The following is a 13,015-nucleotide window of genomic DNA, read 5'->3' as shown; positions in this document are numbered from 1 at the left end:
CCCTCACCAAGTTTCATAATTTCAGTATTTATACAGTGTGAAAAAAACCTAACCGAATGCAAAAACTTAATCAAGAATGTACAAATTCTGCCCCTCCTTTGAGGCCAAGTGCAATTAAACCCACTTCAAACTTTTATCATGGACCTAAGAAGAATCAAGGCGACTAAGTAAGGGTGTACATATGCATTTGCTTTTAGGCAAGACAAAACTAAATACTCTGATAATGCTAAGTGGAACAAAATTCATATAATAATAATACCCAAATTTGAAATAAAAAAGAAGTGTTTTGTTAAATCACACTCAATTAACAATGATTGGTTACAGATAGTCTGAGCCTTGTTTGCTCTATCCCCTGTATTGGTGTTAATTACATTTCAGTATTTTTAATGTCTACACTTTTTCATCAAATGCTGAAGCTTGGCTTTTATTTGTTCCTTGGTCCTTCCATGTAAGATGGGATGCTTCTCCAAACATCTCTTGATATGTCTACCAGACGGGTACAATTTTCTTTTCAAAAGCGAACCAAAGCTGCTCTTTAAAACTTGGCATTCATGTGAACTAAATTTTGCCTGTCTTCCAGAACCTAAAAGAGAACGTTTTACAAATAGTTCACAACACTGCAACAAAATGATCAAGATTAATAATTTTTTACCGGAGTATATACTATGAACCCTTGCCTTGGATGGTAATACTAATCATGTTTGCTAAATAAGAACCAACAAGTTCACACAGCAAATTTAGCAGCCAAGTTGAAGGGCTGCAACACACCACGTTTCATATCCCCTGGTTATGTGGTTCATGAAAACAATATGAGCACGTAACTATGTTTAATCACTACCCTGATAAAGTATCAAGATAATAAACTTGAATGAATTCGAAAATCTTAATGATACAGAAGACGCAATTTCATTTTTGGCTCCAACAATACAAGGGTCATTTATTTGATCAATGTCAAAAACTTTCATTGTATTCTTTTTTGAGTAAGCTGAAGAAATACAGGAGTCACTCAAAAGAACTTAAGTTCTGTTGTCCCACAAGAACTTTGCAGAAATCCAAATTCTATTTACAGCCACACTGACCCTTATGAAGCCAACATCAGCAGGATGCTTATAAAACTTTCCCAACAGTAATGCAGACCTGCCAACCCTGACGGTCTGTCTCCGTAAGGCAGTTGATTTTTCCATAAGTTTGACCAGTTTTCAGTAAGGTGTAAAAAAAATTATCATACACTGCTATTGTAAAGTTCGAAAATGTAATTAAAAGTTCGGTATTCAAAACATGCAGCGAAAATAAACATTATGTTCAACTGAAAAGTTTGTAAAGTATGAGTAGACTTATTTACCACCAGTACAGTTGCACAAACTCAAGCTGCAAACTCTATGCAGCTCAACAGCTTGTTGCTGTCTCTCAACTTGATGTAATTCTTATCTTTTTCAATTTCACGTGATGACGGCAATCATATCTCCTGCCACGAGTCACACTCAAATTGTCACGTGATGTCCAATAAACGTAATTTTGTCCCTTCCTGCTTTTATTCATAAGATAATGAATATTCCTTTTCATTCTTCAGTGTTGATTATTAACAATTTTCAAGAGGCTTATTTTCCCTTTTGCCTTAAACATGCATCTTTTGCTGGACACCATTTATAAAAAAATTCTAAAATGAACAGCTTGATAATGTAGATGCTTCGCATGGTGCAGTTTAAAGCCTTTGAGGTGCTGCTGTAAAGTTAATCTGGTTCTCTAATTTCACAAATTCTAATATGAAACCAGGATCCAAATCAAACATGGATGAACAAATTTTCTGAATTTTTGGCAATGATCATTTTTCAGTAGTTTTTGCTTTTATGCCTTAAGTCTGTATGTGAAGGGTAATTTTCGTAAGACTTGCGGCAAAATCTCAAGGGTTGGCAGGTCTGGTAATGCATGATATTCCATGAAGGTTGGGCAATGGAAACTTGTGTCAGCAAATGGAAATAAAAGGAGTGACTTCCGACACTGGCAAAGTGATTTTCTATGTGCATGCCATGCTCTGAAGGCAACACCGAAAGACTAAAGAAATGATGGAGACACCAAATCAATATACACACATTATCCATATTCGTAGCACACATGAAAAATAAAAGCTACATATTGCTTCACAGTACAAGTACTTTTAAAGTGAAGCCTTTTCATTTTCCTTGACCTATCAAGTGGCTACACAAAACTAGAAAAGGGTCTATACTAGAACTGAAAATTTGTGTTTGTGTGCTAATGTAGGATGGATTTAATGAAGAAACAAAAATAGGGCTCTTTTCCATGCATCTGTTTCATAGTTGATAGTTCAGTGCACTTTAGGTCATACAAGAAATTGCTACTAAATGAATTCAAAAGGTAAGAGTAATGAAGTAAATCAAAGTCAAACTGAGAGCACATCATGCCAAACGACAGTATTTAGTACAACTACACAAAGGCTATTATTCTATCCCAAATATTGCTGAAAATGAACTGAAGGAAATGGAATTACAAAATGAATATCCAACTCCATTAAAAGTACAAAAATTGTCTGAATCTCAGATTTTTTAAAAAATAGGTAAATATAAAACAACATTAAAATCACAGGGAAATAGCGTAACGTTGACATACTGTTATTTCTGTCCACACCTGATGTATGTTTCCTTTGGGGCTTTTCTTCATCTGAACTGGAGTCTCTGATGACTGCAAACAAAATTCAATACATTTTACATATTGTACCTTAGAAAGCTATTGTAACAGTGCTTCAGGTAAGATAAATCACAAAGTAAATTTTTTTAGAGTGCGTAATATTTCCCTTCGAGATTAACATGTTCACATTCATAGATTTTGAAAGCATTGGTTTACCAGTGGCAATACCCCCCATCCACCATTAAATATACCTGAACTGCATTTTCTTAGGGAAGAAGAGAGAAAGAGAGAGATAGAGAGAAAAAATTGCCAACATTTAGTTGCCATGTGTACAAGTATATGTGTAGTAAGTATAGGAGTAGCTTGAGGATGGTTTATTTCTTGAGGCACATACAAATAGAATGAATTAATCAACATCATGTAAATGATAGTAAAAATAATAAAGACCGACTTTTGTTACTGATTTATCAAATGAAATATATGATAATGTTCAGTACTCTACCTGTCGGATGTTTCCTTTTAGCTTTATTTTTTGTGTGTGCTGAGGTGCTTCTTTCATCTGAAAAGTACATGTTCAAAATTTACTTCTATACAACACTTTGTGACAAGTTATAACCAATACAGGTAATAGAAATTTTAAGTATTGGTTAGTTGCAGGCATTAAAAACATTAAATACAAGTTGTAACTAGTGAAATGGGGGAAAATTTGACTTTTGATCTACTTTACAGCAACATAATCAGGTTTGTTAGTGCCAGGTAATTTAAGAAGCCAACCCAGGCTAATCCATCTGCAAGCCCGAAAAAGGCAATAACTTGTAAAAATTGCAGGAGGAAAGTGATTTGTCAATCTGCTCTTCTGGTGATGACCATAATTTGTTACCAGGTTTTCATAGTAATCCATCAAAAACTGCAAAAATAGTTGTGCCAATGAGATTGTGTGCCAGAAGAAAAGACAGAAAGACACTAGGATTCCTGTACAGATTAGACCATAACAAAGCAAATAATACTCTTCAGACAAGAAAAGAAAGCTTACAAACCAAAAACTAGAAATTGTATTTGTTAAAAATAATACTTGACTAGTATTAAGACAGTCCAAAACATAAAGCGTCTGCCCTGCATGGGGAGCCACATAGATCAAACATTGATAGATCATGTCATAAGAAACGTTCCCAATAAATCTGATGAAAACAGGCCAAGTGGTTCTAAAGAAGTCGAAAAAAAGGCATATAGGCATTTGGCAACTACTGCAGCCACATCACTGCTCGAGTAGCTATCCTGACGATTTTTGTACAGCATGTCCTGAGGAACAATTTAACCCGTTTGAAAACTGCCAAGCAATTTTTGAGAAAACAGTTGAAAATAGCAATGTGACGGACAACACATGCCAGACAACGTATTCTTGATGCAGGGCCATACCATGAGTTGTATGACCTGGTGAGCTAGAAAAAAAAAGTTAAAAAAAAAACGTGCCTAAATATGCATTTTCAGAACTGCAATCTCTGTACTTTGGCTACAATCCATTTAAAAGTACAACATCTAAATACATGAAGATCCTACATGGAAAAATATTGGCCAAAGAAATTTACTTGAATATTTGTTAGTGTAGCCCATGATAAAAAAACATACGATGCTTTCATTTATAGTGTGGACACACAATTGTGTTACTCAACATGTACACTTCCACTAATAAGCCCTGGTCAGAAGTAATGAACATAATTTAGAATATTCTCCTACAAAACTTGCTGGCAGAAATTGAGCTTTTCCAAATGGAATCTTAGTTATTGGGTCAAGATTATAACAAATATTCATCTTCAAGTGTTCATGAATTTAGACCGTATGGTTCTTACTATTTATATGTCTCCTTTCCAAACGGAGTGGGAGACAGTACTATTAGTCATAACTTCAAATACATTTGATGCAAGTATTCCTACCACTGGCCGATGTTCTGCTGACATCTTTCTCACTCTCAGTATCTTTATCATCCTGCATATTCCCTCCACTGGCTAATGTTCTGTTGACATCTTCCTCACTCCCAGTATCTTTATCCTCCTGCATATTCCCTCCACTGGCCAATGTTCTGTTGACATCTTCCTCACTCTCAGTATCTTTATCCTCCTACATATTCCCTCCACTGGCCAATGTTCTGTTGACATCTTCCTCACTCTTAGTATCTTTATCCTCCTGCATATTCCCTCCACTGGCCAATGTTCTGTTCACATCGTCCTCACTATCACCGTCTATCTCTTCATCCTCATTATCTTCATCGTCTATATCCTCCTCATCAAAATCTGAGCATGAAAAACAATAACAGCATTTGTTCAGTATATGATATTTAAGTTTAGGTCATTCAGGAAAAGCAGTGGTGTGTTAGGTTTGGATTGCACCTCTTTATTATACCATCCACTAATCAACTTTCAATTGAAACCCCTATACAGTTACCACAGAAAATAAAGACAACATGGTCCATACAGACCTAGCGGACTTTTGTTCTAGGAATTTTCTAGACTGCCGAAAGTTTTCAAAGAATTATTTTCCTTATTGAAATGTAAATTTATTCATATTTTACTCTGTTTGTCATTGCATAAACAGGCACAAGAGTCAAAGAAAAAACACAATCAGTATCCCAGTAAGCTACTATAGCAAACGGCACTACTCCATCTCACTAAATCACTGCTACTAATCTATTCAATGTTGCATCTTTTCGAAACTCAAGGAGTTTAAGGCAACCCCTCAAATTCATTAATTTATCAAGGTTGAATGAACTTTGAAAAAAATGTCCATCAACCATAGAAATTTAAGTGATCAGTGTTTACCACCTGCACCCCTACCGTTTCTTTGAACAGCCCTCTGCAGAACAAGTCTCTATAGTGACCAAAACTTCACTAATTAAACACTTTACAGGAATCAAAGCCCAACTCTATATATACAGGCTAATACGACAGTCATGTATCATACCATCTATTCCAATATCTTGCAATCTTTTGCCTTGAAATTTTGCTGCATTGCCTGAGTCGATAGCGAGCAACAGACGACTCACTTTTGCAATTTCTACTGTGGAATCATGAAGGCGGTAGAAATCCTTGTGGATGTTTATGTCATGGCCCATGTGGTTTGCTAGCCACTCTAGTTCACCGGGAGTTAGGTCAAAAAGCTGAAGAAAAAAAAAAAACGTAGAAAGACTGCAATAGTGGCAGCACCATATATGACCACAACTGCACACATCCCCCACAGACCAGACTAAAAATCCCTTAATTTTCACCTGAAGCCCCCATTATTTTATCCCAATATTACCAACAGAAAAAGCAAAATATAGTGGCTTCATGACATTTCTTAAACAGCAATTGATCGTTTTTTAATATCCTTTAATTACAGTATTTTTAAATTTATCTAAACTCTTTAGTTTTCATATTTTTCACACACTTAATCCTATAATATAACAGCTGGTAATTTGTAGCTCTGAAGAACACGTACTGTATGTGACTGGGACAACACTATTATCACATCATCAAAAGAACTGCGTGTCCAATCAAACACTATGCAAAATGAATGCTGCCAGACCGAGTATCTCAGCACTTCTACATTGAACTGGAGGCAAAATTGATGGATCAATAATTAGCTATTTATTGCATCTTAATACCTGACATACTGTAGCATTGTATTTTCGAATTCTAATTGATGTAACTAGTTCTGGATGCTGGACACCTGCCTCTTGGACAATGGTATTCATAGCCTGCCAGCTGTCTAAGTAACCTGAACTTGATTTGCTTGCAAAGAAGTATGGATTGTCTTCTGGAATGCCGACTGTCTTTCTGTTTGCAACCAAAACATCCATGGCTTGCTTCATATCACTGGTGATAAGCAATGGGACTTTCCTATTTTTCTTGCCTGGTATTTGCACCAGGTCGACCCTGTCAAAGTAAAAAACAAAAACACCTTGCTAGAATCTAGATTGTCAGCACTGGTTTCTTGTAAAATTATTAAAACAATATGTTTGCAAACTTTATTTCTTATTGTCTGTATGTAATATTTTGACTCCAGACCACACAGTTCCATCTAAAATGAAAGGGTGCCCCACCCAGACCTCTGAAGGTCTGGAGCTCTACCCCCATTGTGCACCCCTCTGCCTTCTTTAACTGCAAAATCTGCATCTTTATAAAAATGACATCACTCTGCATATGCTCCATTAGTTAACTGTTTGTTTTTCAAACATTAATCATTTTGCTTACTTTACTGCAAATCGAGTTCTACTTTTATGTCCTCACCTGAGCTCAACTTTAAGTCCACATGGCATTTAATTAAGTGGCCTGGCTTGAAAGTGGCTATATCATTAAAGTTCACTAATCCTACAGCATTAAAAAATGTGTCAAACCCAAAAAAGCCAATAATTCTTTTTAAAAAAACCAAGAAAAAAGACATAAAAATACAACAATAACTATACCACTTCACAATGGTTGTTTGAAGGATTACACCTATGGTACAAATGCCAAGTGAAAACATTTTTTCAACTTACCTTGCTTGTGAAGGAGAAAAAGAAAGTGCACAATCACAAATCCAAAGTTAAACTTTTATGTGGGCAAATGTGGCCAAGAAAAAAAGTTTCATGTTCTCTAAAACAGATTGATATTTTGTAAAATTATAAGATTTGTTTCTTATTTGCACATATACTGAATATATCTTACATCATTAATTGTGAATACATGTATCTAGGTGCAACTTATTCACAGGACTTTCTAGCTCCTGGTACATAAAAACTTACCTCATGCAAAATTCACTTACAAATAATCATATTCCATTAACATAAAATTTATATGCAACCATGACTGGTGTGTTATTTATGTTAATGTTCTTCACAAACGTTTTCAGTAGACATCACTCATTAAATGCAAGTCCATGTATTCAAAATGTGCAAGATGAATTCTATTTAACCCTTTTCCAGTGGGATACGTCTCCAGTCGTACATTGCCATTACAAGTGGGATACCATTCTGGTTGTATGTTTAATACATTCCACTGACCACTTTGCAGAAATGTGTTTCTAATGTCATACTACATTCACTTTATGTGTACTCTTTTAAAACGAAGAAAATAAATGAAGAAGGTACATAAAAGCATTAACAGAAGAGTTTAAAATACCCCTAAAACTGGTAAAATTTGATTTCAAAATAGTTTTAACATGCATAGATAGAAAATGGCAGTCAAATACTTAAGAGGGAAGTCTGCTGAAAGATCTGAAAATAAAGACCATTTTATATGGAATTTTTTTTATTTAGACATTGGCGATCGTTGTCATAACTTCTTCAAAATGAATGAGCTGATGATAACTGGCTATTTGAAAATTTGATTTCAAACAAGTTTGAACGTGTGGAGATCAACATGGCAGACAGCACAACCAACAAGTAACAGCAGTGAAGTTAATAAAACAATAGACAATATTGTGGGAAAAATTTATGTTTTGAGCATTGCAGATCATGAGCTCGCCTTTGATGAAACGAACAGAGGTGATAACTGGTTAGTGGGAATTTTGGTTTCAGAAGAGAATTTTAACATGTGATTCAAAATGGTGGACAGTACTTAAGTGGCAGTGATGTGGATGTCAATTTTGATGAAAATATAGACAATTTTGTGTGACTAATTGCTATTTTAGGCAGTGTGGGTCGTGATCAAATGAACTGGGCAGATAATTAGTTGTTTGGTATTTTCTATCTGGATATTGACAATAATAAAGACGTGGATGCTTTTCAAGCTAATTGGACATTTCGATAACTTAAATTCTCAAAATTTGCATATTTACCGATGTTGGGTGAGTGCATAATAATATGAAACTTTACTGCATTCCTGGAAATGGACCAAAATAAACCCAACAGAACTGTGACATTACTACATTAGAATTTATTGTGGAATAAAAACACTGAACCAAACTGAAAATCTTTGTCTACTTAACATTAAGGTTTATTGTGTCTGCTCTCCAATTCTCATGCAAGTGAATTTTGAAAAAAATTGTTAGTGCTTATGACATTCTTATAGAATTTTTATTATTTTGTCACCCTTTTAAATGGTGTAAAATTCTCCAAACTTCAAACACTTACATAAAGGAGGTAAAATAAATATTGCAGATTGTAAAATTCCATGTAAAGTTTTACAAAAAGAGGTAAAACAAGTTGATTTTTTTAATATTGACATAACATTACTTTCAACTTAAGATTTTACACCTGAAAATTTGCAGTGAAAAAATGTATAACCCTGAAGACACTTTTATAGTTTAAAATGTTATAAAACATTGAAAAATTATTTGAAAAAAATTTGTGCTGTAAAGCTGAACTGACCAACATCACTGCATTCTCTCATGCTGCTTTGCCAATGACTGAAAAAATTTCCTGTTCTAGACAACTGCTTATTCAGTATGAAAAGGGTATTGTATCCTCTAACAATGTCCCCACATACATAATTTTGACAAGCCAAGTTTACTCTAAAGAATGATCAAACTCGTTTAAATGCATTATTTCAAAATAATGTACCAAGGCCTACCTTGGCAAAATTAAAGCAAACAACTTGAATTTAAATTTCACATATAGAGCAGTGTTAGGTGAATGTATGGATACCAGAATTGCAGAATTTGAGGCAAACTCGGCATCAATATTAGCAAATTATTTTAACTTGTTACAAACCTCTTCATCAACTATCTTTCTAGAGGCTGCAAACTGGACATAATTTCTTTGTTTGCCGATTCACTCCACACTGGTCTCTGAGTGTACATATGGAGTAACAGTCGTGACACTTCACCACCACGTCTTTTGTTGAAGAGTATCAGCCTTGACATTACAACCTGGGATAATTTTCTCCATGTTGAGTAGTCCTGGTCTGAGCTCAAACTGTCAAGATACATTTTTATTACCCTCTTATGATGTTCACGAATCTTGGTTAGATCTTGACTTAATGGTAACAGATTGATCTGGTGGTCCTTCATCCTCTTGAGACTATTCAAGGCATCTGAAGATATCGTGTCAGTCCATTCACTCTTGTCAAGTGAAATGAATGCTTCTGCTTCTTCTGTCCCCTTTGTGTCTTGACTACGAAGACAAATGCATCTTTTCACATTAGCAAATTTCATCAATAAATGTCCCAGTCTTATTGCAAGTGAGGGTGTACTGAAACCACATCGGCCATCTGATGTTATATGTAAGCCACACAACTCCTCTGTAGCTTTAACTACTTTGTCAAAATGACCACCACTTATATACCTCCCAAGAGGAAGGTTTTCTGACAATTGAGATTTTAATGTCATGGATAATCGATCAAGTTGCCTCATCCTCTGGGATATATCGTTGGCTTTTCTTGGGCCAAGCTTTTTTAACAGAATGGCCCCAAAGGTAAGAATGAGACTGTCGGATATGACAGTATTGTAAATGTCATCATGTTTTGCATACATCAGCACATGTACTTTTAAATCATCTGGGATGCTTCTCACTTCAGTTTTTTCAAAACTTGCACTCTCAAGCAAGATACAAGCTGAAACAATAACATACTTGTGTTCTTCTTTAGCCTCTTCAATCTTCCCAGAATCTGAGTTGAATTCACAGACAGGGGAATGTCTCCATAATTCGTCTATGACATAAAAACCATAACAGTGTGGGCATGGCAAAAAGTCAGAAGCCTGTACGTTGTTTATTAGGCCTCTTCACTACTACAATATTGCTGCCTCCTTTCTGAAGTTCTTTTACATTGTGTACAAAGTTGCCAAGAGCTATCAGGTCCTTCAGACTCTTTAAATAGTCTCCAATCCTGTTGTTCTCTTCATGACGGTTAGTTTGATGATCTTGGGCTCTTCCTTATGAACTGTAAGAAGATGTCTTGCAAGCTTCAGAATAGGTTGTTGGCAGATATAGCAGTACTGATGTTTGTCCAGAATGACATGTCCAGCTGTATTTTTCTTTGCTCTATCAACATGTCCAGCTGTATTTTTATTTGTTCCATCAAATGAAAAGAATATGATATCAATATTAAAAAGATGTTTAACAAATGCATATTTGACAATTTAAGGCTAAGAAAATATATATATTTTTTACTTTGATATTAAGGCAAGGTGCAATCTGTAAAACAGCCTGTATTATAAAATCAATTTAGATGCATTCTAATTTAAGATGTTAACAAGGGGCCACCAAGAATTTGACAAATACCAATACTTTTTCTTCACAACATCAAGATTATGTTATAAATATGCCCCAAAAGTTTAGTATAAAATATTATTGGTTTCTCTAATAGTAAAATACTGTATTATTCTGTATACAGAATAAGTAGAATGACTGGAAATCATCTTCATAATCCAAACAGAAAATCTTATTTGTGGGCAGGCCAATTAAAAACAATTTATGTTCCAAGTTAAAGGTTAAAAATATATTATTGACAGGCTTCAGACAATGAAATGTTGGTACATTAGTAAAACTTCTCATTGCTTGTGAGTAATAATGGTTAAAATACATAAAACTTGGAAACAATGTCACATCTAATCTAACTCATTTATTTAGGAAGACTCTTTCGCCAACCATTAGGTTGCAGTCAAATCACTATGGAGAGATAGGTCTTTACTGGAGAGAATTAAACCCATTTTACACGGCAACCTCCATAATTGCAGTGCTATATGATTAGCATGTGCTGCTTGTTTTTCTTTTGTAATGGTATGGAGTCTATTGTCAATATTCAATGAACTGCCTTTGTTTTGCTTAATACACACTGTACATGTCATTACATTTCATAATTGATCCTAAGCCAGCCAGTGCCAAGCAGGCTTTCTTAACCAGTTATGTTTTATTGCACAAGATTCTAACTGACCGTAATGTTCAGCAGATTCAACAATGATTGGTTTGTTATCAATGTCCTGGATCTCTGACATATTACTATTATTTTCATTTTCTGCAAACTGAAATAGAATCTTGCAGTCTTCATGCCCAAAAAATCAGCTATGCAACTTTGTCTTCTCTTCATTTTGGATTACTGATCTTGCATATATATGAATGATGTGAGTGAACGTGATACATCATCTTGGAACCAGATTATTGTAGCTAAGAAACTTGTTCTTACTGACACAATTTAATTAAATTTGTTGTTTGATAAGCTCTCTGATGTTGATGCTTAAACAATCAGTAACTATTGGTGACAAAAAGTGGTTCACCTTCATGTGCAAGGTGTGCGTCATTTGCAGTATTTTGTTAAAATACAAGGCTAGTGACTCTTTTACTGCACCACTTGCACAAAATCACTCAGGAATGAACTCTGTGAAGGTTAGGAACTTTTGGGAAAGAACTTATTTCAGTAACTTAGGTTTCTCAAAAATATTTACCCAATTAAATAACATCAGGAAAATAAGCTCTACTACTTCCCAAACCAGACCAATTGTCCTTCCATTTACATATCATATAGCTGAACTCTTGCATATAATCTACCCCCCCTCCCCCGGTGGCAAAATGTACCATGGAAGGATATTAGTTTAAACTTAAGTAAAACCCAACAACAGGATGCTTGCATTGCTTAAGAAGGATGGTTGTGCTTGATAGTGATGTGATTGGGAAAATGCTGGCACTGAAACATAATTTACTAAGCAATTTCTATTCCACAAATAACATATTACCTGATCATATTAACATTAAGAGAAAAGGTATCATGAGGAAAGCAAATTTGTTAGCGAATTTTGTTTCTTTGAGAACACTTACCTGATTAATGTTAAAAATTAAACTCTGTTACCTTCCAGATCCAGACCGATAAAAAAAAAACAAAAAAAAAAAAATAGTTCTGCGCACAGCCCTAATCAAGACCAAAATATGGTTCCCACAAGTCCTTCAAATATATCTCACCTAAGTGACCTAGTTCTGAGGATCCTGTCGAGTCAGCTTCTGCAAAGGTTATGATCTGAAGTTGCTATTAAAGAGAGAATGAAAACAGTAAATTTACTTAGAAAATTTTTCAATGCAAACATTAAATTATCTTCAGTATACTCAAAGAAATTATGAGGCAAAATGAAAATGAATCAAACCATCTGAAGACTTGCATTTTGCACCACTTAAATGGATATCACTGTGCATCATGGAGATGAAATTTTCATTACATTTGTTAGGGTCATACATGTAGCCATCAGTAATATCGGCCTAATTATACTATTTTGATCTGCATAAGTAAATGGAGCAACTAAATATATGTTCACTCCCAATAGTAATGTATGCCGATCCCAATTTATATATTTGACTGTTGGATTTCACATTAAAAGATTATATACAGTACTGTGTGCACTGCAGTCTTAATGAAAATTTTGAACACAGATCATAGATTTTTGTCAAAATTCATGCTTTTTTTTGTATTTGGTCATTAAAAATATTTCTTTTGTT

At 34.7% G+C, this 13,015-nt stretch overlaps 1 protein-coding gene across 2 annotated transcripts; it reads right to left on the bottom strand.

The window, feature by feature from the left end:
* Positions 1-2,623: 2,623 nt before the first annotated feature.
* LOC149794965 (uncharacterized) lies at positions 2,624-12,552 on the bottom strand. Of its 2 annotated transcripts, XM_089964624.1 has the most exons (7): positions 12,488-12,552; positions 9,308-10,592; positions 6,281-6,551; positions 5,599-5,794; positions 4,491-4,931; positions 3,146-3,202; positions 2,624-2,697 (listed from the first exon to the last, which is right to left on the bottom strand). In XM_089964624.1, the coding sequence occupies exons 2-5, from the start codon at positions 9,313-9,315 to the stop codon at positions 4,759-4,761; spliced, it is 648 nt and encodes a 215-aa protein (XP_089820750.1). In that variant the 5' UTR covers positions 9,316-10,592; positions 12,488-12,552; the 3' UTR covers positions 2,624-2,697; positions 3,146-3,202; positions 4,491-4,758. The 2 variants fall into 2 exon arrangements, with proteins under 2 accessions (XP_089820750.1, XP_089820751.1); XM_089964625.1 differs by lacking the exon at positions 9,308-10,592 and having other exon boundaries at positions 12,488-12,551.
* Between the last annotated feature and the right edge of the window lie 463 nt (positions 12,553-13,015).

The sequence above is a fragment of the Sinohyriopsis cumingii genome, chromosome 7 (genome assembly GCF_028554795.1).
Source record: "Sinohyriopsis cumingii isolate HCF-2022 chromosome 7, ASM2855479v2, whole genome shotgun sequence".
Lineage (NCBI taxonomy): Eukaryota > Metazoa > Mollusca > Bivalvia > Unionida > Unionidae > Sinohyriopsis > Sinohyriopsis cumingii.
This window is presented reverse-complemented; position numbering and strand designations above follow the sequence as displayed.